Source organism: Cyclopterus lumpus, chromosome 7 (genome assembly GCF_009769545.1).
Source record: "Cyclopterus lumpus isolate fCycLum1 chromosome 7, fCycLum1.pri, whole genome shotgun sequence".
NCBI classification, from domain to species: domain Eukaryota; kingdom Metazoa; phylum Chordata; class Actinopteri; order Perciformes; family Cyclopteridae; genus Cyclopterus; species Cyclopterus lumpus.
The window spans coordinates 16,074,085-16,096,117 of record NC_046972.1 but is presented as its reverse complement, the minus strand read 5'-3'; the positions used below and the strand labels follow the sequence as shown (position 1 = coordinate 16,096,117).

The following is a 22,033-nucleotide window of genomic DNA, read 5'->3' as shown; positions in this document are numbered from 1 at the left end:
ATTTGTTGTTCTGCTGGTTGAGAAAGGTAAACGTCGGAAGCTGACCTTTCATAAGGAACATGTTAAAATGTTGCTTAATTTAGTAAAAGTGTGTGTATGCTTCGATGCTGTGTGTATGTCCCTCATGTTTAGCGTCATCTGATACGAGTCATAGGAATACAAATTATGGGCTTCCCACTTAAAGTAAATGGCATTTACTTTAATTTTACAATCGAAATTGTGACTGGAAACAGGATAAGCAACGCAGAAAAAACCATTTGTTTTAAAACAATTTATTTAAACAGTAGTAATCTAGGATATTTGGTCCCCTGGTTTAAAAAAAAAAACGGTACAACATTCATCAGATCCAGTTATAACTCATGAAAACGGTTTGTTTTTTAAAAATTGAACATGTATACAGAATGGCAGCTGAAAATAAAAGAAAGATTACAGATTTATATTCCAGAAACTAACCAACCCCATTGTTTTGAATTTAAAAAAAAAAACAGATTTAAGTGCTGGGCTTACTTTTCTAAAACCGAGTGGCACATCTCAACAAGTCTTCTTCAATCTTTCCTTTTAAAAGTGACTTCATTAAGAATTTACATTGCCTGTAATAATCCTACATCTTGGAATAATATTTTTGTTCTAATTGATATAGGAGGCATTCAATGAAAATGACACAAATAATTATGTCATAACATTTTGATATTTCTGTGCAAAAGTTCTCATTACATGGGGTGTAATTTAAAATGTTTACATTTAAAAACAAAATATGTCAGTCAGTCTTGTAAAAACTATTTCAAAAAGAGGCACAAATACAAAGTTCAGTAGAGTTCACACTAGAAACTGCAGTAACTCTATCAAGAAGAGAAGAAGAAAACAATTAAAAAGAGCAAGGAAAGGTCTCCAAGTGTCCATGGTTGTCATATTGGTAATCAATCAAATCAGTCTATACATCCTCCTCTTCTTCCTCCTCCTCCTCCTCCTCCTCCTCCTCGTAGTATCGGTTTCGTTTGATCATATCTTCCACCGTCAGCACCTCCTCCTGCTGCTGCGGCTCCACCTCCTCGCTGTCCCAGAACCCTACATCCTGAGACGACCGGCTGGCCTCCACCTCACCTTCAGGAGATGAGATGCCCGTCGGTGTCTCCTCCCGTTTCAGAGGCGGCATCTCTTCCTCCAACACAGCTTCATCTTCTTCCTCCTCCTCCATCTTCTCCTCGTCCTCAGGTTGATCATCCGGGGTGTCGTCTTCCTCTTTGGTGAGATGATGTTCCGGCATGTTGTCAGTGGTCATCTCCCCCTCCTGCTCCTCCTCTCCAGAGCTGGTGTGGACGTCCACACCGCTGCCCTCAGTGTCATGCAGATCCATGTTGGAGGGTTCAGGACTGAGCTGCCTGTCGTCCGCAGGAGGAGGCGGACTCGGATTCCTGGCCTCATGAGCAGGAGTTTGTCCTGCCAGTGTGAAGGGCATGCTGCGCTCCTTCAAGGAGGAGGTCCGGCGCAGGCAGGGCGTCTCTCTGGACTGCTCTGGGGGTGTGGAGGTGGAGTCCTCCTCTGGGGGCCACTTGGCTCGGACGGGCTTACCAGGGGTCCCCTCCTCTACGGTTGTTGAAGCTTCACTGGGACCGGTCGTGTCCTGCAGCTCGGTTCGTGGCGGCCAGGAGATTTTCAGCCTGCGGGTCTCACTGGGTCTGTCGGACTTCTCTGCTGATCCCTGACCCAGAGCCTCCATGGTGGCCATCAGCACGTTGACTTTAGCCAGCGGGGAGTCCTCCACACTGGGGCTGTCCAGGTCTGAGGCCGAGGCCGGGCTCTGGATCTTTGGCATGGTCTGAGTGTTGGCCTGTGGGGAGGTCTCACCGCTCTCCCCTTTGCTCTCCCACAGCTCTTTGTGGGGCCGGTGGCCGAAGCCCTCGTCATAGTTTCCTTTGGCCTTGAAGAGCTGGCAGAAGTGCGGCTTGCAGTAGACGTTGTTGTGCAGCGAGGCGTAGTTCGCCAAACTAAATAGTAAAAAAGGAACCAGTTATAAAAATACAAACAAGCTGCACTGACCAGGTGGAAATAATGTTGTCTCTCATGCCAACAACATTTTAAATGAACATTTTAAATGTTTGCTGATAATTTTCCCAAATAATATTGGTGGGTAGTGATAGTGATGTTTTAATAAACGATTTAGTGCGATAAGCACAGCTTTAGGAGTCTCATTGTTGGCAACTTTTTTTAAGACATGGTAAAGCTTCATAATTCACAAGAGGCACATTTTTTTCATAGGACAACATGTTAAAATATCTTAAGCTAGTTAGACAGACTTTATTTCAGGCATTTAAATCAAACACCCATCGACTTGGTAGTAGAAAAATACCCTATCATAGTATAGTCAGTAAATACCCTATCATAGTATAGTCAGTAAATACTCTATAGTAGTATAGTCAGTAAATACCCTATCATAGTATAGTCAGTAAATACTCTATAGTAGTATAGTCAGTAAATACCCTATAGTAGTATAGTCAGTAAATACTCTATAGTAGTATAGTCAGTAAATACCCTGTAGTAGTAGTATAGTCAGTAAATACCCTGTAGTAGTATAGTCAGTAAATACCCTGTAGTAGTAGTATAGTCAGTAAATACCCTATAGTAGTAGTAGTATAGTCAGTAAATACCCTATAGTAGTAGTAGTATAGTCAGTAAATACCCTATCATAGTATAGTCAGTAAATACCCTATAGTAGTAGTATAGTCAGTAAATACCCTATAGTAGTAGTATAGTCAGTAAATACCCTATAGTAGTAGTATAGTCAGTAAATACCCTATCATAGTATAGTCAGTAAATACCCTGTAGTAGTAGTAGTACAGTCAGTAAATACCCTATAGTAGTAGTATAGTCAGTAAATACCCTATCATAGTATAGTCAGTAAATACCCTGTAGTAGTATAGTCAGTAAATACCCTATAGTAGTAGTATAGTCAGTAAATACCCTGTAGTAGTATAGTCAGTAAATACCCTATAGTAGTAGTAGTATAGTCAGTAAATACCCTATAGTAGTAGTATAGTCAGTAAATACCCCATAGTAGTAGTATAGTCAGTAAATACCCTATAGTAGTAGTATAGTCAGTAAATACCCTGTAGTAGTAGTACAGTCAGTAAATACCCTATAGTAGTATAGTCAGTAAATACCCTATCATAGTATAGTCAGTAAATACCCTGTAGTAGTATAGTCAGTAAATACCCTATAGTAGTAGTAGTAGTATAGTCAGTAAATACCCTATAGTAGTAGTAGTAGTAGTAGTAGTAGTAGTATAGTCAGTAAATACCCTATAGTAGTAGTAGAAGTAGTAGTATAGTCAGTAAATACCCTATAGTAGTAGTAGTAGTAGTAGTAGTACAGTCAGTAAATACCCTATAGTAGTACAGTCAGTAAATACCCTGTAGTAGTACAGTCAGTAAATACCTTATCGTAGTATAGTCAGTAAATACCCTGTAGTAGTATAGTCAGTAAATACCCTGTAGTAGTACAGTCAGTAAATACCTTATCGTAGTATAGTCAGTAAATACCCTGTAGTAGTATAGTCAGTAAATACCTTATCGTAGTATAGTCAGTAAATACCCTGTAGTAGTATAGTCAGTAAATACCCTATAGTAGTATAGCCTTACTACGATAGGGTATTTACTGACTAGTCCCTCCGTCTCTTTTAGAAACCATCATTATGCCTGCGTGGTCCTCACCTCAGTTTGGTGTTGCAGTGGGAGCAGCGGAAGCAGGAGCTGTGGTAAACGTGCTGATTGGCCACCAGCCTCTCCAGAGGATAGACCGTCTTCAGACACGCCACACAGGTCTCTCTCACAGGCAGACAGAAGCTCTACACACACACACACACACACACACACACACACACACACACACACACACACACACACACACACACACACACACACACACACACACACACACACACACACACACACACACACACACACACACACACACACACACACACACACACACACACACACACACACACACACACACACACACACACACACACACACACACACACACACACACACACACACACACACACACACACACACACACACACACACACACACACACACACACACACACACACACACACACACACACACACACACACACACACACACACACACACACACACACACACACACACACACACACACACACACACACACACACACACACACACACACACACACACACACACACACACACACACACACACACACACACACACACACACACACACACACACACACACACACACACACACACACACACACACACAGAGAGAGCATGAATTAACTCACAGCAACCAAACACTCTTTCTGTGTCTAAGGTTGTTTCCTGTGAGGACTCACTTTGGGAGTCTTGGGCTGGGAGGAGTCTCTCTGATTGGAGGATACAGGAGTACCAGTAGCAGAGCCTGTTGGGATCACATGACCAGAATGAGGAAAAGGATAGCCACGCGTTTTCTGAACACTAGATGGAGCCGTTTTCATGTTAAATACAAGCAGAGTGCCGACCTTTACAGATTGTTATGTTAGATGTTCAGGAATCCCAAATAAAGCAGTGGATATACTACTATAGTACTCAAAATGGTATGTAGTAGATACATTAAAAATAATCATTAATCTCTGAATAACTCTTTGGAACAATCTTCTTTTAGCGCTACACCCAAACATGCCCGCTAATGATGGGCCGATTGCCAAGTTTTCATTAGGGGAGAAAATTCCTATCACCCGGAGTCATAATATGAAGACATGGAAAGTAAATTACCGTTGCTCTCTGGGGTAAAACCTTTCCTGCTGTTTGATTCAAACTCTGGACTCTGGAAAAAGAAAAGAAAGAATGTGAAGAGAGCGCACACACAAACTATTTTTTAAAATGTTTCAAAGGGGAATGCCTAACAGACGAATGATGCAGCAAAACATCCATTCCGTTTGAAGAATAAAGTAATTTATATTAATTTGAAAATCACCAGGTCCAGAGTGCAAGGAGGAACATTTTCTTTCTGCTTCCCACAGAAACTGTCCAGCTGATCACTCTGACAGAAACAAGAGGAAGTTTAGTTACAACATATACAGTAATACTTTAGAAAAGTGTGAAGGTATAAACATCATGCATATCCACTTTGTATTGCAACTGCTGCACAACAATTACCGGTACCCTCCACTCCTGATACTTTTACATAATTAGTATTAATATAGCAGCAAACAACTGTCTGTCATGTAAAAGAATAATGGAGTAGTGTCCCAATGTTGGTCAAATGCTCTTTTTTTTTTTGAAGAGTGGCTTTAGTGGGAAGCCTGAATGGTCGGTTTGTCAATGTTGCCAACTTTCTCGCTGAATATAGTTTTTTATTTTCTTTAGCTGTAGTTGTGCGATGCTACTTTCATTGAAAATAGTTTTTCTGTTTGAGGATTTAAAAAAATCTCCAATTTTTTTTTTTCCATTGTTAGTGGGTGAAAACATGTCTGTAGAAAAACTTTAGAACTACTGGAATGAAATGCATTGTTTTGGAGGATGATTGGCACGAGTACTCACGGTCACTGAGGTGGGAGGGACTTCCTGTTTGGAAATGGCAGCTTGGTAAAGGGCCATCCTGTCCCGGAGAGGAGTCGATTCTGCGAGACTTCCATCTGATAACAATACTGAGAATGTAAAACTGATGCAAAAGATAATGATAAAAACACAGATCATTACACAAAGCAGCCTGTACTCGTTTAGAAATGAAACCTGAGGTTTTAGAGCATTGTTGACTTCGATTGAAGTACTTTTGTTCTTTCCAAATAGAAATACCTTGCGCTGCATTTGAGTTTTTTAAAGTTTGATGGCATTTTTCTTTCACAATCCATTAATTGTTGGAAATATTCTACATCACAAGACATATTATTTTTCAGTTCAGGATTCATATTTTTTTCCACCCATCCCAGTTCAGACTCTGCTGGTTAGTCATGCAGGCTGTGGACGGGAACATGAGGTCAGGAGTTGTGTGCAGTTCGTGTAGGGAAGCGTGGGGGGGCTCTGCCTGACTTCCTGTGCTCTCTGAAGCAGTCAGTGGTTCTACAGCCGTCACTTCTGGGAAGGATGTAATCCATCGAGGGGAAAACAGGACAACACTCTGTAGAGGACATTGTTTTGTGACCAACAAGTCCAACAACGCTGAAGGTGCAGATCAAGACTTTGCGAACAGGAGCACTGGTTGTTTTTGCTTTTGACAGAAAATACATATCCATTTGCGTTAACTTTTGAAGCAGCTATTATCAATATTTATTAGTAAACAATGGATCACCACAGGGTAATCAGTGGACTCCACTTCTTTCTGCTCATTGTTTGGATTTGACCACCGCTAACTTTACTGTTAAGTATTCATCTCGTTTGCAAGCAGCCGCGTTCAGCAAAAAGCCTAAAAACAGCAGACCATTAGCGACCATTACATTTGTTTGGGATGACATAATTACGCCAAGTTACGTGTTGAACGAGCACAGAAATACCAATGTAGGTACTGGGGAAATTATAATATTTTTTATATATATATATTAATTTGTAGAATAACTCAACAAATATTTGGTTCACGTTCTACACTTAGAAATCTTTTCGATCAAAAAGTTGTTCTTATTTCGTAAAAATATTTCTTATTTTTTAGAATTTGACGTTTTATTTGAGCAATAATTGTGGTTAATTACCTACATTACCTATTAGCTTAAGTTGTACAGATTTGAGTTAAACTACAGTTAAATCATTAAATGTTATATATTATGACCTTACAGTTTACACAGCAAACAGTTGCCTATTTAAACATCCAGACACTGAGCAACATCATTAATGAATTAATATGATGAATGAAAGTCCAATATCAACTCTCCTATGAGCTTCGTTTCTAGTCTCCATCAACACCTGAGCATCATATGTCTGTTAAGCTTCTAAATGCTCCACTATGGGTATACATAGTCATTTCCATTGCTAATATACAAATAGATCATACATACTGTACACCATTAACAAGTAGCAGTGCACACATACATGGTAGAAACAGTAGTGTTTTCCACAATTTAGTTAATATGATCTCATTTAAAAGTTTCAGAACTAAGGGGCGAAGGATAAAACCAAATTATGCCCCAGAGGGGAAATTTGGTTGTAATCGTAGGATAAGGACATAATGGGTAAAAAAAAAAAAGGAATATAAAACTTAAGTTAAACCATAAAAACTAAACAGGAGCAATTTAAGACACACTTACAAGGTAAAGTAACAGTGGTGAGTAATACAGCATACACCAGAATAATGTGATTAAGTAAATATACTTAGAGTATTATCTATGAATATAGAAATACAAATAGGTCAATAAATAAGGAAAATGTAAGAGCCATCCATCCATCATCCAAACCGCTTATCTTACTTAATAAGATGAGATCACCGCTACAGACAGCATTTACTTGTATTGGACATTAATTCATGTACCTTGTTTGAGTTCAGCCAGTGACATTTGTTGCATATTGTTCTCCATCTTTCCAATTTGTTTCCTTGTCATCACTCTAATTAAAAACATAAAAAGCCCAAAACTACCGAACCAAAAGAAAAAAGTACCTCCTAGTAACTGGTCCATGTTGGCAGTATTACCACCGTTTCCACTACTTGTTTGCTCTTTGGGCACCTGCAGAAAACACACACACAAAAAAACTCAGACACACTGCATTAAAAGAGAAGTCAAAAGGACTAAACTACTTCAGAGTGTCCTGCATGACCTCAGCAACCCCCCCACACCTGATGCTCACATGTTTCAGCCAGCACAACAAATAGGCTGGAAGCAAAACGGTCCATCAGGAAGATCAAAGAGTAGAGCGAAGCACAAGGATAAGATAGACACAAAAGGTAATGCGTGTGTGTGTGTGTGTGTGTGTGTGTGTGCGTGTGTGTTCGTTCAGTCCAAACCACTTTAATCCCCTTATGAGCTCAGAGAGAGACGGTGGCTCAGACAACCTGTCAACAACCGCCGGCCAAAAAACACATTAAACTGATAATTTAATCGGTCGTGGTTTTACAATAAAAAAAAAAGATCTTCCATTAATAAACCTGAAAATAAAATAAGATAATTTAACATGATTTGGCTCATGGCTGTGTGTCTGGTCTGTCTCTAAAGAAGAAAAAAATTAAAATTAAAGAGTACATGGCTTAAAGCTGTTGCGGTCACCCCTAAAAAAAATAAATATAAATAAAAGAAACTTTGATCTGTTGAAGTCACATTAGAGTCTCCAGCAGCAGTCAAACCGCTCCGACTAACAGTCATACCAACATGAGGGCACGTACAGATTACACAATAGGTCAGATTACACTGCTACACAATTAGCCTTCAGCGAGAAACATCGAAGGTCCAAACACCTGTTCATCAGATTCACCACCTCCAACACATCTATTCAGGTGGAGTTTTCCCTTCTGCTTTGGTGGAAGTAGTACATGTTACACAAGTAAAAATACAAATTACATTTGTATTTTTTTACTCTTGGTTTATATATTGATTCTTGTAGATTTTACTTTGTTGTCTGGAAATTAGCACCTGCATCTTAAACCACATTTTCCACCTCTTTTCATAATAGTCCAGTGATTATGTCCAATAGTGCTCATTAAAATATTGGGCTTGAGAATCCACATCAATGTCTTTCAGTCCTGGATAAAGCTGCTCTTATTAAGACTAGATAGACTCCTCTGAACAACCCCCCCCCCCCCACCACATAAGGACAGTATTCCCTCTTTTTAAAAACATGCCTGTTGCAAAGCTCAGTGTTTGTGCAGCTCCACCCAGGTATGGATAAAAGCGTCAGCTAAATGAAATATAATGTCCCGACAGGCTCAGATTGTCTGCAGGCTGCAGCAAGTACAAGTCGGAAAAGATTTCACAAGAGTAAACAAAGCAGAGGTGGACAACTCAATGCTCAGCGTTCCCACTGAAAATAACTGGGAATCATTGTTGCTCAGTGTGTTGAACTACACCCCAAAATAGGAGCCTATCTTTATCCTTTAACATCTGCACAATATTGTGTATAGATGTAAAATTACACATGTATGCGTCATTCAAAACCATGAGGCAAACTAAATGTTGTACTGAACCAATAACTTAAACCTGCAATTACTGATTATGCCCCACTTTTGGGGCACCACGACAAGCTGTAAACACATTAACATTGTAATGATGAACTGGAGGCGAACGGATAAATGCCACAAAAGTGTTAAGTTATGCAGCATGTCCAAGGCTTTTATTGTGAAGGATTGGATTTGGTATGCGCTTTGTCAAGTTTGAAAGGAATATTATAATAAATGTCTCGTTTGTGCCACGAAGGCTCAATGATTTTGTACACTATAGTGTGCGTTTTGAATATAACTGCCACAATCAACATTGTTCCAAAAAAAAAATTATATATTTTTTTAAAAGTCTATTTTCTTGTCTGTATCTCTCCCAACTTCTGAGGGAAACATCTGGCTCTGAGGCTGCTAAATGCTCTACTATGTTTACCAGCTAACTGTCTGTTAACAAATCTCATTTTTAGTTTACAAGCATATTAAGTCATGAAAGTTAACCAAAACAGTAAAGTTGTGACAAAATCTATTAAAACAATTGGCTGAAAAACATAGAGGGTAACTGCTGAGTCATATGCTCTGTGGATTAGTCCATGACAAAAATTTAGTTATTTATTGCATTGCCATATACATTTAATAGCATATTTATGATATTTTAATCTTAGAGCCTGGCACTTAACTTTATCAGGTGAGTAACATGAACATGAGGCGATCACAGACTGTCATCTGAGGGTACGCCTTTGCCAAATCTGAGCATCTCAGTCAGGAGTGAGTTAAACATACAAGCATGCAGTGCTAAATAATTCATATGTATGGTGACACACACACACCGAGTGTTCAATTATGATTCAGAGTGCGTCTGGCACTGAAGAACAGAGTAAAATGACAACAAAAGAAACAGTCGTCATCATAATAATGGATCTATCCCCAAGGGTGGATTATCTTCCAGAGACCGGAGGTGAAGCTTCGCAGGACAGGGGGGTTGTCCGTGACTGCTTTGTGGGTGTGCGTGTGTGTGGGGGTGGGGGGTGGGTCAGTGGGATGTAAACAAGCAGCCTGGCCATGCGAGACCAGGCTGCGTCTCAGGAGACTGGATCAGTGGGCGAGACAAAGAATCTGCTGCTAATCCTGATACTATTAAAGCTCCCTTACAGACTGACTTGCCGTAATAACCCCACCCTGTTCCTAAACCCACCTCACACACACACACACTTCCCAAAACAATAAGATGTTCTTAGAGGATGCAAAACAAAGACAAGAACAGAATCACAAGGAATATACCCAAGCCACACAATATTATTCAAAGTGAACGGACACATTTCAAAAGGAGCTACTGATAAAGTTAGCCCACGAAGAGGCCTTTTTCATTACGAGCACTTCTGCAGCCGCGTAGACTAAAAGAACTTGTTCAGCTGCAAAAGAAAACATCCTAATCCAACAGAGAAGTCGACAGAAACAGTCAAAGTAGACAGTGCGTCTCAGGGTAATGAAGCCGGGTGCCTGTTCAGATGCCAAACAAAGAAAGCAAGAAACCACATTTGAATGGAAACACCATAGATACCTCTCGTGAAAGGCAACCAGGGCGAAAAGGCCAGAAGGGATAAATGTCAGCAGAGAGCCGGGAGGTGAAGCCAGTTCGGAGGGATAGTAAGACTAAATCCAGCAGTGAGGAGGCACAAACTGAGCTGCGCAGCCCCAATCTGGCTTAAGACAGGAGAAATGGAGATGCGGAGGAGGGGACATAGACTGGGTGGGAACAGGAGAGGCGACAGGGAGCAGGTGCTCCAGAGGGGGCTTCTCAAAGGGAGGGGTGTGGCCGGATGAAGGTGGGGATAATGAGGGGAGGGGAGGCAAAGTGTGCCGGGGTGTTTGTTCAGAGGGTGTGGGTGTGTGCAGTTTTTTTAATTTTTTCTATGTCTAGGTACCCCAGCCTCAGAATAAAGGGGTGGAGTCGTTTGGGACAGAAGGTGGGGAAGCAGCTGGTGCAGGGTAGGGTGATAGAGGGAGTAAAAGATGGAGGGGGAGGATAGTTGGGGCTGAGCCGTGGGAGGGAGGGGCCAGTTTGCTCTGCAAGCAGGGTGAGGGTCAATTAATTTGGGAGCGCCTCCCCGGCCTAAAGAGGAGAGTGGGTGGGGTGGGGTGTTGGGAGATACGGGCTGGGTGGGGGTAGTCAAATAATCTATATACAATGCTAGCAACTCAACATGATAGCATTCTCACAATGCCAACATGCTAATGTTTTCATTGTTTAATGCGTCGCATGCTAACCATTTTCTAATTAGCATTAAACTCAAATTACAGCAGAGGCTGAAGGAAATGGCATTAGCTTTGCAGGCATTTTGTAAAACAAATAAAAATGGCACAAAATTAAAAATGAAGGGATCACAAAAGTTATTACAACTCATCCCGACTCATCAAAATCAATTCTTGGTAATCCAACAAAAGTTGAGGCAAGAGGGGAAAGTTAGTCATCAGGATTTATTTTTTGAGGAATATGTATCTGTGTATGCATGTTGTATATTACAGACAGTAGATGTTAAGACATTTCACAGGATGGATTTAACCTGCTGGGGGGCACTAAAGCAAGCCAGGAGTTCACCAAATTCCATACGAATTTTAGTTAAGATATTTCCTTCTGGACACAAAGTTGAGGACCGACCGAAACCCCATATAGCCTGTAGGGGTAGCGGGAGATAGTGGAGGTCGAGGTTTAGAAGGAGGAGGGAGGGTTGAGAGAGAAAACAGGGAGGAGATGGACAGAGAGCAGAGAAGTGGACAACAAGGATGATTGATGAGGTGGGGAGGGGAAGAGGAGAGCTTTGATGGCCGGAGGGGGAAGACTGTCTGAAGAGGCTCAGAGTGCAGATCAGCCGTCTGCAGTCATGAGCCTGCCAGCCGGCACCATTACATCATCTGCCTTGAGAAGAGGAGCTCAACAAAGAGAAGCCCAAGGCCCGGCCTCAGTTATACAGTGGACGCCATTGTGCAAGAACTAGATCTTGTATTACTGCTCAATGATTTCCCTAAACAATCACTCTTTTGGCAAGACAACTATGCAACATGCAGTAAAAGGCTCCCCAAAGCTCTCCTCAATCTCAATTGTTTTGAAAGCCCACAAACTGTAGGTCTTGCGATGAAAGCACATTGTTTTCTGACTACGGATTTTTGGCAAGAACCACTTTGTTAGTCACGGATCTCACAAAACCTCAAACTATCTTCGGTTTATTCTGTCATTTTTCTCACATTCAGTCTTCTTGCTGCAAGTCTTCACTGGAGCACCTATTGTGGATTAATCTTCAGCTGAAAGTATAAATGCACTATTTACGCCAGGTTGAGGAAGTTTTAGTGGAATATTTTTGACATTATAGGAGATAGTAGAAAGTAGTATAACAGTAATATGAGGCCAGCAGCCATTATTTAGCCTAGCATAAAGACTGGAAATGGCTAGCCTTGGCTGACCAGTACATCCCTCCCAGAAAAACCAAAACTTGTTACGTTTACACTTTTAGTAAGGATTAAACAAAACTAGATACAATTTGTTAATTATGGGAGCTTTAGGTGTTTAGTTTAGCTTTTGAGAGCACCAGGCTAGCCTGTTTCCAGTCTTTGTGCCAAGAGAAGCTTCATACTACTGTCTTTTTTAAAGTTTATAAAGATTTACTCCCTCAGTGGGAACCAATAATCTTTGGGCTGAGAGCCACAGACAGTTAGCACGAACATAAGCTAGCTCACTGAATCAAAATTGCATGCGAAGATACTTGTGATAAGCATTGCGAAACCATGACCTTTCTTAGACCACAGTCCACTGGCGTTTTAAACATTACATCTCGTAATACAGCGGGTTTGGGAGTCTCATTCCTAACTGAGCGACCGCAGCTGATTTCAGCAGCATTTAAAAAAAAAAAAAAGAAAGTGTAACATCATCTCTATCCATTTGTCAATGGTGATGGGTAATGTTTGAGCCTGTTAGAGTTATTTTTTCTAGATAACTCTGCCCTACAAACATGTGAGCAGGAACATGTTTGAAGAGCAGAGCCATCTAGAAAGAAAGACAAACACATTTACAGGAATGGACGAGCAGAAATTCTTTAGAGTGGCTGATTGCCCGAGGGTGTTGGCGCCGAGTTACAGGAGGTGCTCTCGGCTCACTAAATTCCTCTAATGAAGCTCCTCACCTCTCACAGCATCCAGTGAGGCTGTGCAGGTAGCATAAAGTGGGTTGATCACAGATTTGTTCGCAAAAAAACACTATAAGAGCAGCGAAAGTGAACCAAAACCATTAAGTTGAGGTCAAACCATGAGCTGATGGATGCAAAAATGGGCTGTGGAGCTGAAGGGAACTACATCTTTGAGAGATCCATTTTTGATGGATTGTCTCTACAAGTGATCAAAGTCATGTGATCCGATATTGATATCAAATTCTTGACCATAGCAACTTAAAATGACTGATGCCATTTATTATAAATCAACCATGTACTGTATAGTGCCCAACACAAAGTAGGTGGTTGATTTTAAACCACAGAATACAGAAACACCAGTATGCTTCTTAATGTCTCATAATGCTCTCTTCCTCTTATAAATGGGCGCTCTGTGTCAAGGAAACACAGCACGGTCGTTGTTAACATGTCACACCGAGTATTTGCACTTAACATGTTGCAAGCCTGAAGTGAATGCATGACTGGACAATAAATAATTTTTATGCTCCACAAATAACAATCAGCTGCTCCGGGGTGCTTGAAGCTCCAGTCACTGATGCTTGCCGAGAGGATGTGCAAGTCAGCTGAGGGTGTGTGCGCGCGTGTGTGTTTTTTGAGATAAGGGATGGTGAAGCCGCAACATGTGACTAGCAGCATGAGAATACTGGAGGGATTTGACCTCTTTGAGAACAAGCAGTTATTTATTCATTTTAAATACTTTTAAAAACTTTAACCAATCAAAATGCTTTTCTGTTCGAATGAAACTAAAGAAAATGTCAGACTTAGACCTCTCCAACTCCATACTGTGAGCAAGTTGGACAGAAGTCAGACACATGAAATGGAAAAGCCAAACTCGATGATTGATACCGTTTGCACAACGGTAAAAAGGACAATCTGCTCGTCACCATTAGTGAAAATAAAAGACTCACCTTGTCGGTCAGGTTCTCTCCCTTCTCAAACATCATCTTAAGGCTGTTGAGGGGGACACTGGGCTTCTCAGCGTCAGGTACTTCTGCTGCTGTTGCTCCCTCCTGCCCCTCTGAATCTCTGCTGGGCTTCTCCATGTTGGTCAGATACTCGTGTTGAGCAGAATGCAGCTGGCTGGTGCCGGTCTCAGTGTGAAGCAGCGTCTCCCACTCAGTATCCTGGTCTTGTGAGAGTGTGGTGGTTTTAAAGGTGTCTGGCTGGTTGTCAATCTGTGATGTGGGTGTCGGTCTGGGGCCTGTTGGTTGGCTGAAGTGGTTCTGAGGGTCCGCAGGGATGAAGGTTTGAGGTTGGGGTCTGAGGCTGGACGACGGTTGCTGTTGTTGTTCCCAGCGTTTCTTTAAAACACTCAGATTCCCGCTGCGCAGTGTGGAGGGAAGAGGTTCTGCAACCTGCAGAGAAAAATAGAAAATAAAAATAAGCACTAAAATGAGTCTGATATTATTCTGTATCCGTAATGGTCAATATATCTCCCAAAAGTCCATAACCAACAACATGTTTGTGCTCAATACTTTGACACCCCCAGTCTGTGGCTATCAGCTCCAAACACATTGGTTCCCACTGCAGATCTAAATGTTTCGCAAATAGTTATATTTATAGTTTCATTTTCCAAAAAGACTGGTTGTTTTTTCAAAACAGCTGGTCACTACAATTTTAAGCAAACAGGAGGAAATAATGCATTCGTTGGGGACTATTTTAAGTAGGAGTGAGCATGTCTGGCATACTGACTGTACGACAGGAACTAACAATTATTTTCATTATCAATTAATCTGGTCATTGTTAGTCAATGAAAAGTCAGCTAAACAGTGAAAAACATCGACCGCAATATTCAGAAAACACAAGTAATCGGTCCAAAAGATACAATTACAATTTCAAAAGGTCTTGTCTGTCTTGGAAGGGAAAATCAGTAATTTCATTATTGTTTTAATATCTAATTTTCCTAACTATGCACGTTGCTTTTTTCTTTTCTCACCAGAAATGTCCCCAAAGACACCCAGTTCTTAATAATGAAAATGCGAGCGCTTTCATCAGTGGGCCATAGCCTCAATCACCATGGTGTGACCTCATTCGGTGATACATACAGACTTTTCTTTAAATTTAAATCTTTGATATTACTTACCAACTATCACATAAGTAAAAGTAAAAGCATAACAAGTTCACATGAAATGTTTGACATTTGTTTGAAAAATACCAACAAGTTATGCCAATCCCCAATATATCCAAGAAGTGAAAAATGTCCATTTACAAACACCCCAAAAACTCAAGGTGAGATCTTTAAACAATCACAAAACCCAAGATATACTCAGTTAACTTTTAGTAAAATAGTTTGCTTGAATCGATTAGTCTGATTTCCTATCCAGCAGATGTGCCGTACAGGAGCATTTAACAATGACTTTGGATGCACGAGTATTTAAACCAAGTCGTGGAAAGGCAGAAGATATACTGCCAGCAACACACCAACTCTTTCAATAGGATGACTCACCATTTCTATTAAATCTTTGGCAGAGAAAACACACACATACACGGATGTTAGCTGGTCTCTGAATCTGTTTTTAGTTTGTTCAATGAATCCCATCAATGTTGGAGTGACGCAACCTGGTCCTCGGACTGCTAAAAAACACCAACTATAACACTGTCCACACACACACACACACACACACACACACACTAAACTACATTTTAGCATTCATGCAAGCAAACACTTTCAGCTATGAAAGACAGAAGGAAGGAGAAAGACAAAGAGTTGCTCAGCATGCAAGTCTCTAAACCTGAATATGCAGGATACAGAACAAAAAGCTGGGAAATCCCACAAAAGTAAAGTAGCGAGTTAAAAACCTGAGAGAGACGCTGAAGACCCGGCTATCCAGTTGTCGTGTTTAAAATGTACGTGTGTGTGTTGAGTGTGTCTGCTGGCCGACTACAAGCTGTCCCAGATGTGAACGCCTTGAGAAGTGATCAGAGCTGCATGAAGTAACTAGCCCACCCCCCCTCCTACAACAGAGGGAAGGAAGGAGGGAAGGAAACAGAGAGGGAGTGGAGTGAGTGAGGGAGGGGAGGGGGAGAAAATCAGAAACAGAGACGGTCACTGAGGGAAAATAAGTCCAGGAAATGAGAAGGTAAAAAAGGAGAGCGCATGCTGGAAAAAAAGAAAAAAAAAACTTTCACAAAAGAACTGCAGAGAGACAAAAACATGGATGAATAATAATCTGATAAGCCTTCTTTTCATTTCTATCAGATGTTTTTTTTAAGAATTGGATTTGGCAGCAACACCTTTGACGACCTTTTCCATCTCTACTCTTTACTTTTTCCGTGATGAGGAATGTGTGAAAATGCAACACTTATTTTAGAGTGACAAAGTGAAGAAAAGAAAATCACTAGCTTTCTGCATAATGTGCTGCATTAAAAATAACCGGGAAGTAACCAGCAGCACAAAACCAATAATAAAATTAGCATGTAAATATTTGCTAGTACTAAAGATAAAGTACAGCTGAGGCGCCTAAGAAATGGGCAAATTGAGATTTTGACCTGATGATGGCACTGGAGGAAAAGTAACGGGATCAAAATAGACCTTAGGATTCATTCTGAGGGGGAACATGAATGTCAGAACCAAATGTTTATTATGACAAATTCAGTAGTTTGAGAAATGGTGCCGCTGAAGGTCATTAGTTTTAAATGTCTTAAAACCTAAACAAAAGCAATAAAAAACAAAAATGAAAAATAAGAATCTGAGAAAAGTACACTGAATGCAACCAAAAGGCAAACAAGTTTGCAAAGAGCTGCACCATCAGATGTTGCAGAGAGATTGTAGAGAAGCACTTTGACCCTGCACACACTTCCTGCTGTGCTTCATACAAACAGTGACGGCATCGAACAAGCCTTCCAACACAGATCGGGTGGGACGAAGGCTTCTTGTGACCACCGCTGCATGACAGCGGAGGCTTATATGGCTCTACTTCTGCCGCATGTGGAACAACCGATGTCTAAGTTTAAGATTAATGTCTCAAAATAAAAGTTTTTTTTTTTTCCTTAAATTGCAGAGAGGGAGCAGTGTTGGAAAGTAACCAATTAGAATGGCTTAAGTATTGTTCTTTGAGTACTTCCATTTTCAGCTACTGTATATTTCACTTAAGTTCAGAGGGACACATATTGTACTTTTTACTCTTCTACGATTATCTGAAAGCTTCAGGCTGCTTTGATTTTACATACAAAACTCCTGATCAATTTCTCAAATGCAATGCATTTTCATTAATTTACAGGCCCTGCATGTCCACATTAGAGGAAGTGTAAGAGGCCATATCCACATCTAAAAAAAAAAGGACCTGTTCTACTTTTTTGCCAGTGTACAGAGATGACACCTGAAATTATTTCTTTAAAAGCCTGAATTCGAGAGCAAACCCTTTCAGAAGTACCAATACCAGTGATATTCCACGTTTCTAGATACTCAATTTGATACTAATGAAAAATCAAAAACACTTAAATAGAAAGGTAGTGTTAGAAAGTTAAACAGGTCATACAATTTGAACACAACATAATGTACCTAAGCCCAACACTAATTTTAACTGAATAAAGATTGACCATATAATTAAACTCAATGCAACCTCTGTTAACTTTCAGCTCTGCATGAATCATTGAAAGGAAAACAAGTTGCGTCCCCCGGACATGTTGATAGTGAGTTTACTGCGTCCTTTTGAATTTGGACGCAGTCTCGTCCCTTTTGGTAATGTAGAAAAATGAGTACCTTCACAATTTGAGAATGTTGGCATCAGCTTGGTATCGTTTCTTGTGACTTCCCTTAAGTAACATATTTAATATGTAGTCCTAGAAGTCCAGCAACTGTTAAATATGTAAGGACTTTAAAAAGTAAATTTGGCTGATACTGTACTAATTTAATCAAGTTGAATGCACATTTATCGTTAGTATTGTAGTATAATATTGATACGTTTACGTATCTGAACACTTCTTCCACTACTGTGAAGGAGTGAATCCTGACAGTTCACATTGAATAAGTTACCTACCTCTTTCTTCTTCTGTGCATTTCCCTCTTCTGCTGCCATCTGATATCTGAGGAGGAGGAAGTTGGGAGTGAACGGGAGAACATTTATGGTGGTCCCATCATCACAAAAACAATACGAAATATCTCCTCTCAAAAAAACATTAGGTGATTTCAGGCGTTACAAATGGAAAATATTCGACCCACCTCACAGGAAGTCACTCGTCACTTCCTGTGAGGTGGCACAGGAAGTGACAAGTAGATTTAATGTTTTGCTTCACCTCTGCTTCTAATGTAAAGACAGACATCTGGACTCTGTGGTCTTACAGTCTTCTCAAATTGTTTAGTTTGATAAGTTTCAAGTTGCATTGTCTGACTCCAGGATCACACCGCTTTATGATATTGTTAAATATACTGTATTTTAAGAATATGTCAGTATGTTGCAAGTAAAAAAAGAAATAGTGCATTAGTGAAAAGAACTAAATTGGACCATTTCTTGTACAGTTAAATGGGACAGAAAATATTGTAAACTGTTTATTTTGGGCCTGAAACAGAGTAGTACTATCACCTAGTGGTCAGATGGAGTAATTGCAGTGAGGCAACATCCTCCCATGTAACTACCTTCTCAATTCACAATGAGTAATTTAATATCTTTAACAGGTAAAAGAGGAAAGACCTGAATGCTGGTGCACTTAGTAATATAAAAGTCTGTGAACGCAAAAATAACAACTGGAGTAACTGGTTAAAAGCTGATGGTGTGATTTTACAGAAAAGAGGAAACTGAAGAGAAACAGCTGAGTGGAGAGATAAAATAAAAATAAAAAAGACCCATCTGCTGAGTGGCTTCTGGTGAATTATTAATTATACTCTCGGTCGAAGCCAGAGGGGAAGAGTGAGCCAAGGTTAGACGTACTTGGAGAAGCGTTCTGCAATGGCGGTGTTTTTCCCCCGGGTAGAGACGATGGACATCTCCTTGGCGGTGACCCTCAGAGACTGGGACGCCCACTGTCTGCGGCTGAATGGAGCGGCGAAGGCCATCTTTGCTGAATGTCTGAGCAATTAATTTGTCTTGTCAGCTTTCCAGGAACATGCGTCGTAACTTAGACACAAACAGAAGGAGCATACTAAGCCAAACAAATCACATTATTTAGTACTGCTGATACACTCTTGATCGTAGTTCTCCGCTGTTTTAAAACTTTGAGAGTTCCAGGTGAAAGGAACACTTTTCCTGTACATTCACAATTTGATAACACTTCTAGATAATGTCATAATAGCCCCTTTTCTTCACATGTGAATAGTTACACACAGGCTTCAGATCAGCTCAGATGTGCCCCGTTTGGCTTTTACATCATTACAAAACCTCACCCAGAGATCAATATATTGTTGCCAGAATCCACATTTGACTGTTTGTCACCGTCACTGCAGCATGACCCAGCCCCAGTGTTTGAGTCAGAGTCAATAGAGCGCGTCACAGCCATTGACCATCTGTTCCCTGTGTGACTGGGCTTTAGCCGAGCCTTGAGGGAGACTACCAGCAGACAAGACAACCGATACGCCTGCATCACACAAACACCCTCTTGTGTACACACACACACACACACACACACACACACACATCTATCCATGCCTCTACGTGCTTCTGCAACTTCACAGCCTCAATGCTGAGGGCATGCAGACACACGCAAATTAAACAATGAGAAAGAGTTGGCGATGGCAGGGCCTCCGGGGCCTCCAGGGCCTCCACGTCACCCAGCAGGTGGACGATTGTGGGATGTTGCGACTTGTTAATTCCCTACAACACTATTTGCTTTATGCTACTAATTTCACCGCCACGAGGGCTACTCCGTAAGAGTTGCCTGGCATTTTGAGAAATTGGCACAAAAAAAAAAAAGTTTAATTAAATTGTTTGACATTTCTACTAACCCTTTAAAAAAATAAAAATAATAAAAAAAATCACAAACAAATGGGAAAATTGTTTTGACTGACAAAAGAACCAGATGAACCTGAAGGAAAAAGGATACTGTGAGAAGCTTTGGCAGGGCACGTATCCCGGCACCTTTGAGCTGGATGGAAAATGATATAGCAAAAGAAGTACAACATGCACCTCGACAAGTGACACATCAAGTTCACTAGTTCAAAGAAGCACATCCTGCAGAACCACGGGGCTCAACGAACACTGGAGCTGGGAACAACTCAAGCAGGCAGCTCAAAAACACATTGAGGTGGAGGCACCCATTGAACCGCTATTCACAAGGTTATCAAGCAGATTTAAAACTGCATAGCATCTTAAATTACAATCAATCCAAATCAAGACTCCTATGTGAGGATTCAAAAGTTTATTTTCAATTAAATCTGTAATATTTTATTTAATCAAGATAAAAGTTGAAATGCCCAGAGCCCAATTTAAGGTCTTCAACCGTCTTGTTTTGTCTGACCAAAGATATTACGTTGAGACAGATAAGCAGCAAATCTCACATTTGGGAGGAAACTATTAATTTAGCTTCATCAATTACTTAATACAATCGATTTCCAACTGTTTCCATCAACTCATTTATCATATGACTGACCCTTTCAGCTTAAATGTCCATTTACTAGAGTCCTCTCAAACTCGCATCATCGACATACCCAGGATCCCAAATGATCTCCTACCAGGTCAAATACAAAATGAAGGATGCCCAACTCCTGTCACAAGGTTTAGATTACAAACAAAGCAGCATGTAAACCAGACTCATGCAACGTGTTAAAGTCATGTGTCAAAGGCAACAAAAGGACCACAGAATCAGCAATTAACCCTGACGTTAATAGACGGTGGGAAAGCATTCCTGGATGTTTGAGTTCAAGCTTCAAAGAAACACGCGGTCTCAAGGAAAATAGCTTAACTTGACTGGTTTCCTCTTCATCAAGTCAGAAAGAAGAAAGCAACATTTTAAAACCGCCTACCTGTGTAACTATCACAGCTGTTTTACTCCCTGACGTGGGTTTCAGATGTCAGCTACTTTTGTCTCCTTCTCCTTTTCACCCCTCAGCTGCTGCCACCAGTGCTTTTGAGTAGACAGGGAAGAAAGAGGCGTTCCCAACACTCCCATTTAACTCCCACCCGCCAATAAGGAAGCAGCACTAACCTCCACCTGGCAGGTACAGCTCTCTCCCTCCTCGTCCAATCAGCAGCGTTCAGTGTGAGCCGCATGGAGGTACGTGAGAGGAGCAGCTAACATGGCAGACGAGCAGCAGGGAGGAGGGGGGAGGAGGACTCAGAGGGAGGATCCCACACTGGATTACTGGAAGTTGAGTAAACTACAGAGACTGCCTGCCTACTTTCCCACAAGGTCAAGACTTCAGAGGATGTGACTCATCCACCATACTGGATGACTCCTCTCAAAGGCTGTTTTCAAGTCTTTAACTACGTGATAACGTTAGCTTTTCACTTCTGGCGAAAGTGGTGATCATTTGTGAAGATTATTTTACTGAACGAAATAGGTATTATTGCAAACAAACAAAAAACTCTGTGGCAAACAACTTTAGGATAATGTACTTTCTGTAATAATCCCCCCAAAAATTGTTGAAATTGAAGACATTTCCCGTTTTGATTTGAGACTTGGCCTGGCCCAGTCTGCCTCCCATATCCTGTTTATACTTCTCTTATTCGTAAAAAAAAAAAAAGAAATACTTTATTTTCCCCCTTTATTATTTAATAAATGTTTTCTTCTATTATCATTACTATTCCACATATTTTTACACATGTGTTTGATTCAATTGTTTGATCCCGTTTTA

At 40.7% G+C, this 22,033-nt stretch overlaps 1 protein-coding gene across 5 annotated transcripts; it reads right to left on the bottom strand.

Moving 5' to 3' along the window:
- Positions 1–522: 522 nt before the first annotated feature.
- Positions 523–21,491, bottom strand: LOC117733000 (LIM domain and actin-binding protein 1-like). Of its 5 annotated transcripts, none has more exons than XM_034536258.1 (11): positions 21,385–21,491; positions 19,176–19,361; positions 18,288–18,333; positions 14,217–14,663; positions 7,607–7,673; positions 5,566–5,660; positions 5,000–5,065; positions 4,798–4,849; positions 4,380–4,444; positions 3,708–3,841; positions 523–1,985 (listed from the first exon to the last, which is right to left on the bottom strand). In XM_034536258.1, the coding sequence occupies exons 2-11, from the start codon at positions 19,298–19,300 to the stop codon at positions 932–934; spliced, it is 2,151 nt and encodes a 716-aa protein (XP_034392149.1). In that variant the 5' UTR covers positions 19,301–19,361; positions 21,385–21,491; the 3' UTR covers positions 523–931. The 5 variants fall into 5 exon arrangements, with proteins under 5 accessions (XP_034392149.1, XP_034392147.1, XP_034392148.1 ...); XM_034536256.1 differs by having other exon boundaries at positions 19,176–19,313; positions 21,385–21,464; XM_034536257.1 differs by lacking the exon at positions 21,385–21,491 and adding an exon at positions 21,203–21,322.
- Between the last annotated feature and the right edge of the window lie 542 nt (positions 21,492–22,033).